General features: G+C 43.8%; 2 protein-coding genes across 2 annotated transcripts; one reads left to right on the top strand and one right to left on the bottom strand.

Annotated features, from left to right (window-relative positions):
• Positions 1-2,266: 2,266 nt before the first annotated feature.
• Positions 2,267-8,536, bottom strand: LOC127765653 (protein AMEIOTIC 1 homolog). The gene is made up of 11 exons (XM_052290591.1): positions 8,431-8,536; positions 8,039-8,116; positions 6,386-6,545; positions 6,185-6,261; positions 4,953-6,052; positions 4,755-4,839; positions 4,246-4,308; positions 4,015-4,077; positions 3,733-3,816; positions 3,056-3,646; positions 2,267-2,841 (listed from the first exon to the last, which is right to left on the bottom strand). The coding sequence occupies exons 2-11, from the start codon at positions 8,096-8,098 to the stop codon at positions 2,713-2,715; spliced, it is 2,412 nt and encodes an 803-aa protein (XP_052146551.1). The 5' UTR covers positions 8,099-8,116; positions 8,431-8,536; the 3' UTR covers positions 2,267-2,712.
• A 5,722-nt stretch (positions 8,537-14,258) lies between these two features.
• LOC127768075 (uncharacterized) lies at positions 14,259-15,414 on the top strand. Its single transcript, XM_052293591.1, has one exon. The coding sequence runs from the start codon at positions 14,373-14,375 to the stop codon at positions 15,024-15,026; it is 654 nt and encodes a 217-aa protein (XP_052149551.1). The 5' UTR covers positions 14,259-14,372; the 3' UTR covers positions 15,027-15,414.
• The last annotated feature ends 5,007 nt before the right edge of the window (positions 15,415-20,421 follow it).

The following is a 20,421-nucleotide window of genomic DNA, read 5'->3' as shown; positions in this document are numbered from 1 at the left end:
CTCGATCGGCCTCATCGTCCGCGGTGCAGTCAATTCAAGACGAAACAGCAAAATAAATAAGGGGTGTTTGGGAGAGATGGCTAAACTTTAGCCCCCATCTCTCCTAAACACCCCCTAAATAAATAAATCGGACACCCTATAAATTGCTTACTTAGTACAGTAAATCAGGATTCTTTCTTCAATTTGGAAATAATATTTTAATTTGGAAAACCACGGCCATACATGATCAATCAAAGTGAAACAAATCAGAAACAGAAACCGAGTAATGCATATATCTATTTCAAATTGTACTCACTATACTCATATAAAAAAAATACATAGACTTAGCAACCAAAGCAAGATACAAATACACAAAACAATCATAGCTGGCACGCGGGAAATCGTCTCGCCGAAATTAGCTAATAGAAAAACAAATCACCACTTTGCTCTCATGACCTAGAAATTCCCACATTAATTAAAAAGAAAAAACATGGTCATATTTTTAAAAATTTATGAAATTCAAATAAAAATAAAACAAACAAAAAGGTGATTCCATATAAAAAACAATTTTCGAAAATATGAAATTTGGATTAAATATGTCAAAACAATAAATATTGAAATAAGAAGCCATGTAAAAATATAATTTATAAAAAGAAAATCTAAAATTGGATTAAATTAGAAAATAATTAATACCGAGAGAATACTCCACGTGGAAATACAATTTATGTTGGCTTTTTTTTTAATACATTTTATAATAAAATATGAAAACATATATGCTACTATGTAAGAAACTTTTTTTTAATAATGTTAGCCGCGCAATCTGCGTGAGTCACTATGCTAGTTAAATCTAATAGTTAACCTCTGTTGGGCCGTGCCGTACCATGGGCCGGGCCAAAATGCCGTGCTATGGGCCGGCCGTCAGGCCTCGGGCCTTTTGGCCATCTATAGATCGAAGCAAGATTGTGTTCTTGTCATCTTGTGTTGAGATGCTTCGACAGGGATGGCGTGCATGGCGCAACTAGCTAGCACAGCTGCTTATCTCAGGTTTTTTTTTTTAATTTTATGCCATCCTTCCTTCTAGATAGCACGTTCTCAAATGCCACTCTACCCAAAAAAAAAAAACTTGGATTATTTGTCACTCAGATCCTCAAATTGTCTCCATTTTGCCATTTTGACTAGCCAACTCAGCAAACCAAATGAAAAATTACAACCCTGCCCTTATCTTCTTCCTCTTGCATACTCAATACAGTAGAGGAGACGAAGAATGAGGGGAAGCAGCCATAGAGGATGGGTCGCGGTAGTGAAGAGCCCAAGGTGCCAGCGCTCCTCTTCTTTCTCAGCTCCGATGTGTTTACAACAACAATGACGTGCCGATGGTGGGATCTGAGGAGGCGGCATCGGCACATGGCACCATAGGAGGGGAGGAGGTAGTGGGGGCCCGCTGCCGTCAAAGGATGGAAGCTGCAAGGTTGCCGCCACCACCAGAGGGGAGGGGGAGCCGCAAGGCCGCGACCACCAGTCCACCACCGAAGGGGAGGGAGGCCCACAGCCACCGCCGTCGCCAGAGGGAAGTGAGGCATGGGGCTGAGGCCCACGACCGCCGCCATCATTGGAGAGGAGCGGTGTGTTGAGCCACACACCTTCACTGTCGAAGGGGATTTGAGTTGGGCGCGAGGCCACCGCCGGATGGGAGGGGCGTGCGGGACCGCCGCCCGATTTCGTCGTGTCATCTTCGGGTCAAGGGAAGAAGGAAGAATATGGGCAATAAGGTCATTTGCAACTTGTTGCCATGTTAGTTTGCTGATTTGGCTAGCTATAATGGCAAAATAGAAACAATTTGACAAGTTTGAGTGGCAAATAATCCAAGTTGACAAGTTGTTTGGAAGGATGGCATAAAGTCCAAAATCCCATCTCCATCTGAACTTCTTCTTCCTCCGGCTGCTGCTGTGTAATAATATATATATTTGTTTTAAACTGTTAGATTTATTTACTAAAAATATTTAATTTATTTTCATAATCAAGTAAATAATCCATAAAGCAATCTGCTCAATAATAATCTAATAATCCATAAAGCGATCTGCTCAATAGTTGTTTTCAAACTAAGACTAAGACTCAAAATCCACACTTTTGTAAGCGGGTGTTGAAGCTGCAGGCCTCGACTCGTTAAGCATGCAGTTCCAAATCAGATTCAGAGTAATTTGCTGCACATGTCGAAGGAAACTGAAGTTGTAAGGCTTGTAGCTAGTGCTCAAGATAGGAGCTCCAAGCATGCAGAGTTCTAGTGCAATGTGCAATAGAATCAGATCTTAAATTATATACTACCAATGGCAATGATGAATAATGAATATGTATCCAGGACAAAATAGCGGACCTAGCCCGTCAGAAAACTGGACACATTCCACTTCGAATGTGTCACGCGAAGGGCTAGGGAGAGTATCAGCCAACCAAAATTTGTCAGGCTTACATCGATCAGTACAGACATGGGGACTCAAACCATTAACTGACCAGCCAGCCTGAAACATCTACTTACCAAGTTCTAAACTGCAACTTTGAGTTTGTAACCGAGAAAAATAACTCTTCCTCTTCTATCTTATATTTTTTTGTGTGTGTGTTGTTATTGTCTTCTTATGTTATCATTTCTCTACCTTAAACTAGAATAAATCTTTTGGTTCCGTGATTAATTAATTAATTATGTGGGCGGGTGGCGAAGCAGAAGGGGAGGGAAGAACTTGATCAGCAGTAGGACGGAGTGGCCAGTGCCAGCTCGGTGCCCACGACGCTGATCCCCCGGCAGTCTCCATCGAACAGGGTCACCATCTTCTCCCTAGCACCGCATGGCGCGGACGACGGCGACGAGGAGTCCTGCACAGACAGACGAACAGCCAGCCATGAATACGAGATTATCAGTGTCAGGTGTCACATGTTGAAGAAAGAGAAGGGAAGAGAAGTGTTCTCTGTGGGTGACTGGTTGGTCATCCAAGCCGTCCATCTTGCATCTGACAGGCTCAAGGAATTCCAGTTCTTGGGAGGAGATGGGAGTTGAAATCAAAGTGCGGATGCAGATGTTTGAACTTACCACATGGCGTAAGGTGAGGCCGGAGAAGTTGTGTAGTGCCGGGACAGTGAAGCCAGCGGCGAACAGGGCCCGTGTCTGGAGAGGTGACGTCGGGCTGGGCAGGGGAGGCAGCTTGGCGGCAGCGGCGGCGTTGGTGGACGATGCCGAGGGCGGCGTGTTGAAGCCCCCGCGGAACGCCACGTGCTCGTCCAGCGGCGACGCGACCACCACCTCGGCTGGGGCTCGTGACGACGGCGGGAGGCCACCAGGCCCAATGCTGGGGCAGCTGCTGCTGCGAGGGAGCTGCTCTGGCCCGGAGGCGACAGGGCAGCTGCTACTGCCTCCCCCACTGATGGCCATGCTCGTGCCAGACGCCATGTGTGGCCACATGAACGTTCCCTGTGGCTTGCAGATGCGGAAGCTGCTCTTCCTCGCCGTCCTCTTCTCGCCGACTTGGACGACGGTGGCATCTGCTTGCTGGCTGATCCGGTCACCACCATCAACATACAGTGGTTCGCCAGGAACAAGGCCTTCTTGCTTGCCCAAAGTCACTTCCACCCTTTCCCTTTCCATGTTCAGATTATCTCCATTTCTTGGCAGCAGCAATTGTTCCTGTGCATGCAGAGGTGTCAGGTGATTTGGAATAAGGCATGTGTTTCAGGTACAATTAGAAGCAGAACCCACAAAGGGCAACCAACCTTCAAAGAAAGGAAGGAGCTGGAGAGACTAGCCATCTGTTCCTCCAGTTTATCATTCTTCTCCAGCACAAGCTTATATTTATCCTGAAAAGGTACCAGTTGATGATCAAGAGTTGTATAATTAAACATGCAAATAGCTAGGTACAACAGAATAATCAGAAACATGGTGGACCAAAGTAAAATAGTCCCAAGGAGTATAACTGCTTAGTTTGCTTGAAAATCATAATGTGTGGTGAAGTGCAGATCATGGTGGAAATTTCAGGTGTATCTGCAGGGGTATACCTTCAAGGACAGCACCTCCTTCTTCAGCTTACCCTTTTTCTGAACCAGATGCTCATACATGTCCTGTAATTTAAACAAGGAAATGATATGTGTTTTACCTTAATGTAAGTGCAGGCATATAATCGAACATGATCAGAGACGTGGATCATTTGTTGCTAAACAAGGTACCAGTGCTTTTGCATAGTTTGAGATGAAAGCGCAGGAGTAGGATGAGAGGTGTTGTTTAGTTACCTTCATAGATAACACCTGTTTCTCGAGCTTTTCATTTGCCTTCATCAACTTCTGATACTTCTCCTGAAAAACAAATGCTAAAGAAATGAGTGCTCCAATAATGGAAAGCAGAGCAGAACAGAAGAGAGGCATGCCAAAAGTGTATGCTTTTGTCAATGTAAGTAAAGCTGAGAAATTTTAGCTGGCTGCATATATGTCCTTCACAATTTACACTTTCAGAGATTGAAAAAGACCAGATTGCCAATTGCCATAACTACTGATAATACCTACATGGAAATTCTGAAAAAACAAATAAAAGGACTAGATTTCAAAATACAGGCAGGCAGGTCAATGCAACTCAAAATACAGGCAAGCAGGTCAATGCAACTCAAGTGTTATATTAGCTTGTTACATTTTAAGTCACAACGGGCAAACAAAAAAACATTCCCGCTTTCTTGAGAAGTAACAACAATAAACAGAAGGAAAATGGATGCAAGGGAAATAATCGACAGGATTGATGGGCTATATACCTTCCTAGAGCTGTAAGATCGCTCTGCCTCAGATTTTGTTTCCTTCTCCAGCTGCACCAAATTAGAACTGAGCTGCTCGATGTGCCTTCACACCACCAGCCCAAGTGAAATTTAGCACAGAACTCGTTGAACTGACAAAAATGTTGGTATTTCTCCAAACAAGAAGTAGAAGCTGCAAAAAAGCGAGAGAAAGGAGACCTTTTTACACCATCAACCTCCTCAGCGAGCTCTTCCACCTTCTTCTTGACCAGGAGGTCACCGGCGACTGCGGACACATCATCGCCTGGCTTCCACCCAGGTGGTGGCACCCAGTATGGATCAGACACTCCAGCCAGCCGCCGTACCTCGGCAAGCTCCGCCGGCTCCAGCCAGTACTCCATGGCACCATCCGCATTGTGCCGGCGACGGAACCGGTCCGCGCTGCCTTCCGGTACCCTGCCGGCCATGTGCTTGAGCAGGTGGTCAAGGAGGCCGGTGTCACCGATGTGCTTGCGGGCTTCCTCCCGCAGAGCCTGCCGCATCACCGGCGCACCGAAGCGGGCACCATGGGAGCGCATTATATCCAGCAGGCTCCTCTCCGCCGCTGCGTACCGCTCGGCCGACCACCGGTCCTTGCCGCGCCGAGGGTCGCCGTCTTTAGCCTCCACGACGCGCCTCTTCTCCGCCTTCTTGGGACTCTTGTAAGTCTTGGCTTTCTTCTTCCTGGCGGCTCTGCTCTTGTCCATGCTGCTCTCTGCCTCCTCCCGCTTCCTCTTGCCATTGCTAGTGCTCTTGTTGTCTTCCTGCTCCCGGCGTTGTCGCAACCGCAGTCGAAGCCGCAGTCGCTGCTGCTGCTCCTCCTGGACGCTGACCTCTGTGTTGTAGCCATCGAGGCTGGCAGCGCTGGCCTCCTTGGAAGCATCGTGGTGGTGACCAATGTACCTGACACGGCGCCTCACGCCCCACCCGGCGCCGTCGCACTTCAAGGTGTCGAGAAGGCAGGAACTGGCTGCCGGCGCCTTCGCCTGCGCTGCGGCAGGCAGCGGCGACGGGGTCAGCACATCATGTGGTGACGACGCGGAGAAGTCATAGAGGCAGGGCTTGACAAGCCAGAAGCTGTCCTGGTGCATCACGTCGCCCGCGAGCTCCTCCTCGGCCACCTGACGGCGCAGGATGCGGGCCGCGTGGTTGCTGCTCATGACGAAGCGCTCGTCGAGCTCCGGCCCAGTGCACGACCGTGGGGAGGAGGAGAAGAAGCTTCGCAGCGCCAGGAGGGACGGGAAGCTCACTGTGACGTCCAGGCTTGTGTAGCCGCTCACCTGCACCCACCAAAGACCACAACACCACGAGCGAGAAGCAATCCAGATCAAACATTTCAAGAACAATTCATCAAATCAATCCAGATCAAAGCTAGCAGTCGAGTGTACGAGTAAAAAAAAAAAAAGGCTCACCTTTACCACACGTATGGACTTGAGATGAATTGGGGATTTGGGGGGAAGCTTCTCGTGGTCGATCTCGTAGAACCCTCCTGATCAAACCAAAAACAGCACAGGTTTTCAAGAACTTGGCACAAACAGAGTTGGGGGAACTGCTCTTGCACAAATATAAACTAGACGATCGAGTTAAAAGCCTGGAGGCATTGCTCTGCTCACCGGTGTGGTAGGTGTGGGTGGCAGATGAGGACAGGCTCTGTCTGCTCAGGGGCGAGCCGGGTGATTGGTTCTTGGACTCGTCGTGGTTGGCATCATCCTTGCCATTTCTGCTGTGGCTGCTACCCCTCTTCTTGGAGTAGTATCTGCTCACCTGTGGCCTCTTGGAAATGGGCCAACACATCACATGCAAAGCACAGGTCAGGCGTTTTGGCTCGTGTAATGCAGGTGCAGTGAGCGATCAGAGATACTGAAACGGGAAAGCTTGGGATAGAGGGTGCGCATGCAGCGTGCGTGAGATGGAATTAAACCTCTAGCCTTGTGGAAGAGAGACACCAATTAACATCACGTTACCACTCTGTACTGTACCTAGAAGCAAAATAAACACAGGGGAGCAATTTTTCTGTGCTTGCATGATTTCCTGACAAAGTGATCCATATGTGTGAACCGAATTACTAGCTGTGAGTCTGTGATCTAGTATTGCTTTAAGATTTTTTTTTTCTGTGACACTGCCCAGACTAATTAGCTGCTGATGTTAACTGAACTTAACAGCACTAGTGTCAGTAAATTGCACATGCATGCAAGTATATGGAACCTTAAACATATATAGGAACTAAAGTTCATTATTGCTAATTCTATCACTCCATGAGGTAAAAAAAAAAAACTATGACAGCAAGTTGGTCAAAACATATGGTTTTCAGAAAGTAATCGCCTAATCAGTAAAAGAAAACTCAATGATGCGTGTATCTATCTCCAGTTTAGTTGGACAACTGAAACATGTCAAATTTTAAGCCCTTTGGTTAATTAGAACATGCAAATTAATCTTCAAGATATATCATATTAACCGGACATCGTTCCAAACGAAAAGAGCGTGCATCACTGCATTGTCAACTTATTAACAACTTGAACTAATATTACCCAACTGCATCTTTCACTTAACAAAACCACTTATCGTGCATGAGTAACATTAGAAACATGCAAGACACATATAGTTCCATCTATGACATGTCCACTAAAATCAGCAATTTCTGGTTGTACTCGCAACAGGCAGCAGGCAAAATAAATTGACTGGAAATAGTACGCCACAAGTGCGGTTCCAAAGAACGTAACATCAACATGTAGAGATTGATTAACAAGCCTAATAGGGATCTTTGCATGAAATTCCAAGTCTTGGATTCTACTACTAAGCTATGGATTGAGCCCACTAATTTCGCCACACATGCATCGCAATCGCTAGTAATTACACAACAAACCACCCAAATTGATTCAATCCATCAGCTGCATTAAGTGTACTGATCCAATTACTACTAAGACATTCATTGGTAGAGAAATCCACACAACCATGCAACTGCATCCAAATAACAAACCATCTAAACCCCCAAACACTCACCCCATCGATCGAATTTTAATCAGCAAAAGCAACTCGGATGCTTGTATTGGTAGAGAAATCCACACAACCATGCGACTGCATCCAAATAGCAAACCATCTAAACCCCCCAAACACTCACCCCCACCGATCGAATTTTAATCAGCAAAAGCAACTCGTACACACTGAGCATATGCGATCAATGAAATGAAACTAACCAGGCGAGGAGATGGAAATTGAAAAAAAAAAGGCGCAAGGAAAGAAGTGTCAGCGAAGATGCGCGTCTGTACCATGGGCGAGTCCAGCAGATGAGCTGCCGCAAGCGCAGGAGCCGCCATCTCCGCGTCCATGTGCTCCGCGTCAGAGACCTTCGTCCCCAAAAGAACAAAAAAAGCAAAAGCAAAATTAATCCAGAGATTGATCCATCGATCTCACAGCCACAGCACGGGCACATCCGCACACATTGAAGCGATCGAATAAATTCACAGGAGCCAGGGGCGGATCAAACTTTTTGGGGGAACAAACAAGCAAGCAAACTGCTACTACTACTTGGGAGGAGTAAGGTTAAGGCTGTGAAATGAAGAGAGAAGAGCTTCTTCCAGATCTAGAAGAGAAACGCGAGCAAATTCCAGAGAGAAGTGGGGAGAGAGAGATGGATGAGAAAGAGGATGCGGATGCTCACCTCACCAGGATCCCCTCCCCTCCCCTCCCCTGTTCGGCCGCGAGATGGCGCAAGGAGCGGAGGAGGAGACGACGAGACGGGAGGGGAGATTTTCCTTTTTTCTCTTTTTAACGCCACCCACGCGTGCCTAGGCGCGCCAGCTCAGTAATAAGTAGCGCGCACGCGACACGCACGCCCAAGGAGGCTCCAACTCCATTTGCACATATCGTTTGTGTAGATTAAAAAAGAGAAGTAGTAGTAGGAGTAAAACACTGTAATAATTACCACCGTCGACAAAAGTTGACAATGTCCACATGCGTGCAGTGACGCGAAGCATGCGTGCGTGCTCTGCTCCACGGGGATATCTCTCCGATCCTCTCACACGCTTGTACTAGTAATAATCAGTGTTGATATACTCGATTTGAGTTCGAGGCGAAGGGGATTGAGAAGGTTGGAAAAATACGCAAAACGAGATGAGTCATTAGTGTATGATTAATTAAGTATTAACTATTTTAAATTTTAAAAATGATTAATATGATTTTTTAAAGTAACTTTTCTATAAAAATTTTTTTAAAAAAAGTACTATTTAATAGTTTGGAAAGCGTGTGCACGGAATACAATGGGTTTTCTCACCCAATCCCCCATGAAGGAACGCACCCTCGATTTGTAGCGAGCTGCCGCTACCCCCGTTTCGGTAAAAATGGGTTGAGACTTGGCCATCGCGTAATAAGCAAAACGGTATATTTACAAATGAAAAATAATTTATGAATAAAACTTTTATATATATATATATATATATATATATATATATATATATATATATATATATATATTCGTAACAATTTCAAAATAAAAGATAAAAAATAAACTTTAATGGAAAAATCTTAAAATTAGCTTCAAATTTAACACTGAAAATTTAAAATTTAGCTAATAAGTGTAAGCAAAAGTAAAAGAAGAGACCCCTTGTTGCCGTAGCAAACGGTTAATTAATCGACCGGAACGGCGCTATTTACGCGCGCGGTTGTCACGCACGCACGCTTGATCGAGCGGTCACCGGTGTGTTGTGTGCGTGCGTGTCTGGCTCCTCCTCTGCCTCTTCATCGATGATCGATCAGCGATTAATCCCTGACACGTGCCGTGCAGTGCAACCCGTGCTCGATCAAGCCTCAAGCCCTCGAGGGAAAGAGTTTAGTCGCTCACTGTCACAATTGTATCATCTCGCGTTGTTAATTGCAGTGGTTATTTGCTAATCTACTGCTTATGGAGTAAGAAGACCATATAGATGGGAATAAAACTTTTAAGTCCATATCACATCAAATGTTTGGACACTAATTATAAATATTAAACATAGACTATTAATAAAACACATCTATAATCTTGAACTAATTCGTGAGACGAATCTATTGAGCCTAATTAATCCATAATTAGCCTATGTGATACTACAGTAAACATTTTCTAATTATTGATTAATTAGGTTTAAAAAATTTATCTCTCAAATTAGTTTTCATTTATGTAATTAGTTTTGTAAGTGGTCTATATTTAATACTCTAAATTAGTGTCTAAATACATAAAATAAAATTAATTCCATGATTCAAACACCACCTCTAAGTATAGGACGATCTCGTGACAGCACCGGCCAGCTGCCCTACGACGGAGTAGAGCATCATCATTCGGGTGTGGGCCCGCCTGCTCCCCCTTGCATGCTCGATCGATTCTTTTTTTTTTTTTTGACCTTTTCTCGATCGATTCATGGGTTGCACACGCAACTACAGCACCCATTGTTTGGCCTACATTAGAAGAAAGAAAATTTATGAGTATCTTTTATCTATACGTGTGCTCGTAAGAATATAGAAACCAATACTTAAAAATATGAACTATCATAGAACCTTAGAAATGAACTTAAAATTAAGTTTTACAATTTAAATTTTATTAGTGGCTTATAAACTAAAGGACAACGGTACTCTATTCCAGTCAAAAAATACTGCGATTGTCTAGTTTAATTTTAAGTAAACTGAAAATACTAAAAAAAATTGTCACGTTTGGACAGTATAGATCATGCCATGATTCATGTAGCAACTTTATCTTGTCTCCTCCCACTCTCCCATGATCCCACTGATACTGTTAGATCAAGATTGATTAGCTTCACCACCACTCTACTTCCATGTCTACCTCGCATATCCTCTTCTTCTTCTTCTTCCCAAACCAGGCAAAGGTGAGGTGCTCCCGTCCTACCATCTTCCTCATCTAAGACAGTTTGCTCCGCTGAAAACACCAGCGCAACCCTGCCTCCTAATCATTCCAACAAGACTATGATTCCCTCGTCAGTGACACCAGCCTGTGGCGACACACTGCTACCTCGCTGCCACCCACCATAGGTCGGGAAAACCTCCATCTTCCACTCCTACCAACCCCCCTACTACCCTACCCACTCCTAAAACCTAGTAAATTTTATTGGGTCACTATACAGAGTTACACTGCTACCATCACTAAACAAGACGCCATCCTGTCACTTATGAGTTCTTTTAGCTGCTCGTATAGTTTGTTTTGAAGGTAGAAGATGGCTCCATGGCTAATAGGCGACTGAAATATCCCACAATTTCAATCACCCAATAATTTACAATCTCAAAAACATTTGATGTAGGTACCGTCAAGCGTGGCACGGTGTCAAATATTTTTTTATTGAAAGGCAGCAATAAGCTAGCGCTGTATGTGTGTGGAAAAAAAACTCGGATTTGATGCGTACAACGAAATGAGATACTCCATCCGTCCCACAATGTAAAGTATTTTGCCCCTTCTAGTTGTCTCACAATATATAAGGATTTTAGTGTACTACGTATGACATCCATCGACTCTAATTCAAATTTTTACCTATTTCAACCTCAACTACTCACTTACCTATAAGCAAATATCATTTAATAAAGGCATTCTAGTATTTTCTTGTTATCCTTAAACTTACTTAAAAAGAATAATCCCTTATATATATTATATAATGGAGGGGAGTATGTGAAACGAGAGTTTCATGCACAGTACTCGATCGTCTGAAACGACACGTTTTTCCTTTTCTTATATTGCAAGGTAAAAAAGAGAGAGAGCACGCCGTCGCAAACCAGCCGCAAGCGCGATGAACTCGTTGATGAATTTCTTTTCTTTTTTTCTTCTTCTTTTTTGCCGTACAGTTTGATACGATGATCTAGTGGTCCAGGACCAGGAGGGCGGCAGAAGATTCGCGTGCAGACCAGCTGATCTCCTCGCCTGATCACGTGCATATTAATTCCTAATTTGTTGGGTTGGGTTGGGTTCGAGCTAGCCGGCCCACCGGCCGGCCCAACACCACACGGCGCGGCCTCAATCGTTTGGCGTAGGCCGAACGGGTCCGGGGGCTGAGCCGCTGCGGAATCGCTAATACGCGCGCCAGCGCCTCCTCCCATTTTTTTTCGTTTTCTTTACCCATTTTTTCGTTTTTTCCCCACTTTTTTCTGATTATTTTTTTAATCTTTAGCATGTTTTGAGTTTGAAAGTTTTTAAATTTTGGGTTGAAAATTTTCAAATCTGAACTTGAATGTTTTTAAATCTCGAGTTGAAAGTTTTTAAATCTCGATTTGAAAATTTTCAATTTTTTTCAAATCTTGATTTGAAAGTTTTCGAATCTCGATTCTCGAGTTTAAAGTTTTTGAATCTGAGTTGAAAGTTTTCAAATCTCAAGTTGAAAATTTTCAAATCTCAAGTTGAAAGTTTTTAAATCCGACTTGAAAGTTTTTAAAATTTAAAACTTAAATCGAAAGTTTTCAAATCTAACTTAAAAAATTATCAATCTGTTAGTAAAAAAAATCTACCCAAAAAATCTCCAGAATCTTTCCTAATTACTATCATTAATGTTAAGTATATTAACTAATATAAGCAGTTCCCTAAAAAAATTAATATAGGTAGTTAAGACTAAAGGGGGGAGGGGCTGGCGCGCACACGCCAGCTAGAGGGGCTATTAAAGGGTTTTCTTTTATGTTTTTGGGTGAATTTTCAATATGGCGAGAATGGACTACACCATCTTGGAATAATTATAGTACTCCTGAGAAATAGTAAGCGTATGTTACACTATCAGAAACAAGAAGGCTTTTATGTCCAACAACACAACACGTACTTGAGAACGTACCAAAAAGACATCGAAGTGATAACACTGGACTTACTGTAGTTGGCAGCACCACCAGTTTATTAAGTATATTCCTCGTATCCTCGAAAGTGTTCATAACTTCATATGATGTAGATGGTCACAATCATACCGAGTGTGCTGAAATGTTAACACACACGAATATTTTTGTATGCATAGATACATGTGCCTGGTCTCTTAGTAGAATTTCAACGTTGCAGAGGTTCCCCTCAGTACAACAATAGCTTACAGAGCGCTCTAAACACGTAATATTTGGTGCATTACCGTGGCTACGCAAGACACTACAAATTTTGCAGGTTACTGGGTGCTACATAGAAAAATAAAATAAACTATAGCTATGCACATTAATTGACTGATATTTTGGCTTATTGAAACAAGCCCTTAGTAATTCTTGACAGCCACAGCTCGTCACCCTATTGTTTAATTATCAAATCTCATCCAATTCTTTCTTTTCTAATACCGCTGTAAGGCCTCCTTTTATTCCTTCAAATATATCTGGCAAATCTCATGCTGTCTTTCGTTAAAAAAGAAATCTCATCCAATTAACATTTAAATATACTCCTATTTCATCCTTTAATATCTGAATTTAGCTTATTCAGATTGGTGGCGGTGGGATAGAGGTAGGAGTGGTAGAGTCAGGGTTAAATGGATGTCTGAAGTCTTGGAGAACCGGTTGAGGACAAGGAGACAAGACAACAGCATCACCGGTGCCAAGGGGTTGGATGAGGATGATGGACAGAGACAACATAAGCCATATGGCTAAGAGCGCGAAGTAGGGAAGTCACACTAAACATACGGAAGACACATGAGGAGGAGGAGGGAGGGAACTAGCAATGAGTTGGGCCGGGAAGGGGTGATAGGTGATCCTCGTCGGCACCAACAGGTGGAGATATGCAAACAGCGAGATCAAGAGACTTCGGTAGAGGCGTCACGTAAACTAGGAGTAATTAAGTCATACGAAATCTTGATACAACTATGGCCATTAAAGAAATTGATTTTTTTTTAGCAAATTCACAGCTAGCCCTCTCAATATTTCAGGCCCCATCGATTGGCCTTTTTCCTAATAAGCCAAAACAGCTTATTAGGAAATAAAAATAAATTTGTAGGTAAACTTTTATCAGAAAACCTAGACAACAGTATCCCGTTGGAACGGGACACCCTTCTATAAGACAGTACCTGATACCTGATACCTGTTGTGGTACTAGCTGCATGGTACCCGATACCTGTGATACCTGTTAGCCGGTACCTATGATACCTGGGACCTGATACTTGTGATACTCGTGCAAGAGAATAGTTAATATGTCTATCCCGTTGCAACGGGATCCCGTTCTATAGCAGTCCTCAACTTTTATACATGTGTTCCTAGTGACTTAAAAGCCAATGCTGAAAAAAAACCTATGTCGAAAATATCTTAAAATCAATCTTAAAATTAAGTTTGAAAAATTTAAAATTTAACTTTTTCTAGCTCATTAGGTCACCAGATGGAAGCCTTCATCTCCTTAGATGGCATTGAGCCATTGTGAGTTTGTGACATGCATGCACCAACAGAAGTTAATTAATTTTATGCTAAAAAAAACAGAAGTTAATTAGGCAGGTCGCCCGGGGGCAGAACGTGCGCGTGCATGGTTTCCGTACGTCTCCAACTCCAAGCTCCAATATGGGGAGAGGCTTGCCGGATTCGCCGCCGGGAGCACCGCCCCCGCCCCCGCCGCGCTCGCATTAAAGCTGCCCCCCTCGCCGTCCACCCCCACGCCTTCCAACGACGGTGAGGCCAGCCGGAACCACACCGCGCGACTCCGCCATGGCCGGCGGCCGGTCCTCGTCGTCGAGCAGGCACCACCACGGCCACCACCACCACCACCACCACCGCCGCCACCGCTCCGAGACCTCCTGCCCGCCGACCTCGGTGGCCGTCGCGGCGGCGAGGGCCGGCGACGCGCACGCGCCGGACCACCCGCTGAGGCGGTCGCAGGCGTTCCCGCCGCGCCGCCAGCCGCCGCACCAGCAGCAGCAGCAGCGCATGCAGCCCCAGCGGTGGGACAGCGAGCAGGTGAGGCAGCCGCGGTGCGGCGAGGTGGCGGGGGGCACCGCGGCGGGGTGCGCCGCCGTCTGCTGCTGCCTGCCGTGCGCGGTGGTGGAGGTCGTGGTGCTCGCCACGGTGCGCGCGCCGGCGGCGCTGTGCCGCCGCGCCGTCCGCGGGCGCCGCGGCGGCCGCGGCACCAGGCGGTCGGCGTCGGCGGGGCAGGCCGGGGAGATCTACGAGCTCCTCGTGGACGAAGGCGGCGCGGTCGATTCCGGCGAGAAGAAGGCGCCCGTGGTGTGGCCCGTGGCGGCGATCACGGCGGCGGCCGTCCCGTCGGAGGAGGCGGGCGAGCTGGAGAAGGAGGTGTGGGCTAGGTTCTACGGCGCCGGCTTCTGGAGGAGCCCGTCGCAGCTGAGCGACCACATGAGGTGATCGGCCGGCGACGGACGGCTTCCCGTTCCGTACGCCGGCGACGTGTCCCCGCGCTTCTTTTCTTCGCTCTTGGGTTCCTACCAACTCCGTCTCAAAATATAACAACTTTTGGCTATAAATCTGGACGCACAGTTATCTAGATACAACTTATATTTTGGGACGGGGGAGTAGAAAGGAACCAGAGGAGGAAGAAGAAACTTGCCCTTTGGCTGCATTTTTCTTTTTCTCTTTCTTATTTAATTTTAAATGTCGCTCGCTCTTAGAAGGGAAGAAGAATTCTCTTCTTGAACAATGCAATGCCATTGTTGATTGGTTATGTAATTAACTGTATATGTTCAACGATGATATGAACAAATGGAGCAAAAAAAAAATTAAGAGAAAGAAGGTAGCACAATGGTTTGTGATGTGGGGTGGGGGTGGGGGGGGGGGGGGGAGACACTCACTCTGGTAGTGATTATTTGACAGTTTGAATTAGATTCGATCAAATTTTTAAAATTCATATTGGGGTGGATTTATAATCTATTAAGTTTTATGTTACTATGATCGTATTTTTCATGCAAATCTATAAATGCCAATTAATTACTTGATAAGTTATTGGTGATTAAAGTTTTAAAAATATCAACAGAATCTTATCCTAATTAAATGTTAACTGTTTATAACCAAAGGGAGTACTATTATTTCTCCACTTTATCATGAAAAACATGTGCCAAGTGACGCCATGCATGAGTGCACTCCTCTTCTCTTGGGGATTAATCGAAGCCTAGCTCTGAATCCTCTATCTGAAGTGTGAAAATATTCTCAGAGGGGAAGAATAAACCAGGAAGGACCTTCACAGATTCAGACCACGTTATAACAGATGTGTAGGAGGAGGACAAACACTTGAAGATTCAGATGGAAAAACTCTGAAAGACGTATCATATATTTGGTCAAGTTCTTTTGTATCTTTCTCAAATTCTCACGGCAATTGTCCACCAGAGGAACGTGTGAATCAGTTTGTCAAAATCAATCCACTGAAATGCGATGCGTTTACTGACCAGGATACCCACTATAGTTTGGTCTTGCAGACGATTTCAGCCGCAGGTAGCCCAGATATTCAGAATTCAGATAGAGACTTTGGCTGGGGTCGTACTCGAAGTCTCCAACAAGCAGTACATACATTTACATACACCACGGAAGAACATCACCATCTCCCTGGATGCTTTTTTTTTTGAAACACCATGTTTTTTGTTTTGAAAAGGAAAGAAAATGAGAGCATGATGTGCATATCTCAACGTTGTGACGAACAAGAGTTACAGACAATCGTTATGTACGCCTATATTTGCTTGTTTCAAAACAATATTAATTGTGCTTATGAAAAATCGGCTTCTACGGTCCACAAATTTCTTTTCTTTTCTTTTCGTTTTTTTGAGGGAGGGGACCAGCTCTCACCCATTTGCATTACCGGAAATGGAACAGTGGTTACAACCGGTAGTTCACAAAGAAGAAAGGGCAGGAACTGGAAGAATTCCTACTTCTTATTTTTCTATCTGTTTAGATAGTGCCATCCCACTATCCCCCAGTTCAAAACAGATAAATTTTACTACAAGACATTTAGAATTTATGTAATTTGCTAATAGACATCATACAAACGTGTCACGCCTAAAACACATTTTCAAGAAACTGGTAATTTGTTGGAGAACACTTTTGGCTTAATTAGAGAGAGAAATTCCTTAAAAAGACAAGAATATCTGTAGAGACAAAAGATTATGACTCGAGGCTAGATTGAAGATGAAATATGATGTATATATGCTAGCGATATATTTGGGATGATGACAGATTTACAGTTGTATAAATTTTAAATTTTCATTCCAACACCACGTTTGAAGCGAGTGGCCCAGGGGTATTCTCGTCTATTTGAGGAATTTTTCTTCAATTAAGCCGAAAGTGTTATCTAGCAAATTACCAATTTTCTAGAGTGGCTTTTAGTTATGACATGTTTTTGCGATGTCTACCGGTAAATTACACAAATTTTGTCCAGCAGTAAAATTTGCTAAAATATGAAGTGTGAAACTGCTACTATGGCACTGCAATAACCAAAACTCCAACCAGGTCCGCAAGCAATTGTTACGGGCTTACGGCCATCATAAAAGTTCCATCCAAAAAGGAGGAGCATCAGATTACCAAACAAGACACAAAAACAACAAACGGTCAAAATCTCCAGCCTTCTCTAACTAGATATCCTGGAATGTTAATAACCTTCACATGACTAAGAGCCACTACTACAGAAATAATTTTTTTTAGAGGACCCTATGTGTTGCAAGCGGACCTGATCGTGCTTGCAAAAACCAGCATGCATTTTTTATACGGCTTCTTAAAATACCTACATGAAAAAAATATACGTATTTTCGCAGACGAACCTCTTAACAGATCCATATACAAAAATAAACATATTTTCACATGCGGGACGGTTGCTTGTGAAAAAGCCAGCCGACCTCTCTTCACCTTAAAAAATCTACCTACCCTCCATTATTATCTACTTCTCTCCACGAGCGGCGGTGGACTGCGGCAACGCTGCCGCCGGCGGACCGCACTTAGCTAGGGTTTCAAGTCTTGATTTTAGGGGTTTTTTTTATTTATTTTGAATTTTTATTTTTACATGCGGACGACATTAGCATCTTCATGCGAAAATCGGATTTTCACGTGCGGGTGCCACCCACACGAAAAATAGCAATTTTCATAGACACTTTCGAGCGGATGGGTGGCTCACCCACACGCGAAAATAAGTTTTGACTGTTTGGAAAAAATATTTTTTTCTCGTAGTAGTGAGCTCTTTTGTATACATGAGTTTATTGGTTCTTTTAAACGGGAAATTGATCTGATTCCTGTGAAGGCCTAAGCCACTAGCATATATATATATATGCTCATGGAATTGTTCAAAATTGTGAGGAAAGGAAGATCCACTCTAACTCTAACCGGCCATCCAGAAAGTTTTGTCTATTTAGGATATTTAGGAGATTAAGCGATCCAATAGAATAGTTGAGTGAGTAAAATGAACCTTTTTTATTTTTTTTTTGTCAAGAAACAATTGTTCGTTTATTTTAAAATGACCGCAAATTGCGTGGAATAGCCAAAAATAACTATGCGGATTGGATCTACTTATTATTATTACAAAACTTCAAACGAGATTGTTGTATGTGCTTAAGGTGTAATCCATATAAACTTGAGACTAAGGGTATACTCTTTAAATTGAGGAATGAAACGGCTAATTGATCACTCAATCATAAAATACATGTTTAACTTATGGAACAAATGTCTTACTCTATATTCCACGCATGGATATGCTTGTGGGGGGAAGAAGACACCTATGTCGGCAGGCATGGTGTAGGCATAACTTGTGTGCTTCTATTGTGCATATTCAGTTGAGTCAACTGAATGATTGTTTAAGATGGAATTATCATCAAAATGGTCAATTTACTGTTCGAACAATGTATTTAGCCTTAATAAACAATAATTATATTGAGAGAAATAAGATTATTTGGAAACTTAGGATGTCTCTTAAGATCAAAATCTTCATGTGGTACTTGCTTAAAGGGGTTGTATTAACTAAAGATAATTTGGGAAGGAGGAATTGGAATGGTAGCTTGAGATGTTGTTTCTGTATGAAAAATGAAACTATTCAACATCTATTTGTTGAGTGTTATTATGCTAAGTTTTTATGGAGAGCAGTTCAGTTTTCTTTTAGTCTTTACCTTCCTCATGGTATATCTCATATTTTTGATAATTGGCTTCTGGGGGTGGACAAAAAAAGAAGAAAACTTGTTCATATAGGAGCATCTGCTATATGTTGGGCTCTATGGTTGAGTAGGAATGATGTCATTTTTGACAAGTCACCATCTATTTCATATATGCAGGTAGTTTTCAGTGCAACACATTGGCTCCGGTCTTGGACATAACTACAAAAGTGTGAGGAACATAGTGAGCTTTTAAAGGCTGCATGTCATACTCTTGAGACAACGGTTATGCAACTTTTTGTCAATTTTGGATGGAGGTTCACAAACAAAATTCAATAATTGTGTACTCTTTATCTTGGGTTGGCAGTCTTTAGGTTGTTTCTTCTTGATGGTTGGTTTCATCTTTTAAGTATCTTTGAACTTCACTTATTTTGAGTGTGAGATTGTAATAATTGGCTGTAGCTTTTTGAGCAAAGGCCGGGATGCTCTATTCCATTATCTTAAAAATTAAGGATTTATGTAGGGATTTTTTTTCTAGATTTTCTAACTCATCTATAAAAGCCTATTTTTTTTTTGCTATTTATTAGTCAACTAGCTAGACTTGCACAATTTAAAAATTACAGCTTCATAGTAGTATGTACTCACTACCATGATTAGTTTCCTTATTTTCATTTTTTAATGAATCGGCATGCATGTACAGATTTCCTTTGTCTAGGTACTATGAAGCAATAAAGGAGTACCTAGCTAGCCTCTTAGACTTTACTAGGATGAAAGGTGAGAGAGAAGAAAAATCCCTCTACCTTGCACGGACCTTTCGACCCGCCGTCATTTAAGGGCTTTTCACCAAACTATTTGGAAGCAAATTAAACGGCAAAGAGGCCTTCTAGACAACGCCTTCATCAGGGAGAAACACGACGTAGGGAGCATCGTTGTTGTCCATCTAGATCTCTAGGGGATCTAGACTAAGATTTTAACCTAGGGATCCTATCAGGGAGGGAAGAAAGCTTTGACAACACACCTACTCCCTCCGTCCCAAAAAAAAAAAACAAATCGGATGTTATGTCTAGATTCATTGTATTAGGATGTGTCACATCCAATACTAGATTGGTTTTTATGGGACGGGCGGAGTAAGAGAGAACACGGCGTCCAGAGACGTCGCCGTTGTCGGCCCGATGACCGGGCAATGCTTAGCTTTCGCCTGCCATCCACCTCCAGCCAACCCACCGTCAGCGTGTGGACTTCGCTGCACCGGAACCCCGGCTTGTCGGGCAGTCAGCGCTGCACCACATCGCCGCCGGCCACAGACCGGGCAATGTGAGCTCGTCTTCTCCGGGCAAACCGCGACAGCGCTTTCGTGCACGACGGAGACCACGCCGGGAACCTGCGGCTGCGCCGGTGAATTTTCCTTGCTCGGGGCGTTCTGGAATTGTTGGCCCAGGGAAATCGACACAAGTTGGGCCGCTACAACTGGTAGCTGTCCAATATGGGCTACAACTATGAGCCAGGAAAAAAGGGCCTACCACAAAATGGGCTTTTACTGAGGCCCATTAATCTCTCGACGCGGAGGCGGAATTCCCAAGTTGGGCTCGTGAGAACCCCGCCGAAATCGAACCGCTGCCAATGGTAGCCGATCGATCTGGGCCTTCCATTACTTGCACCGTGTTGATAATCGGAATAAGTTCGTT

This window comes from Oryza glaberrima, chromosome 3, assembly GCF_000147395.1.
Source record: "Oryza glaberrima chromosome 3, OglaRS2, whole genome shotgun sequence".
NCBI lineage: Eukaryota > Viridiplantae > Streptophyta > Magnoliopsida > Poales > Poaceae > Oryza > Oryza glaberrima.
Note: the sequence above shows the minus strand (reverse complement) of the source record. Positions and strands in the feature narration are given on the sequence as shown.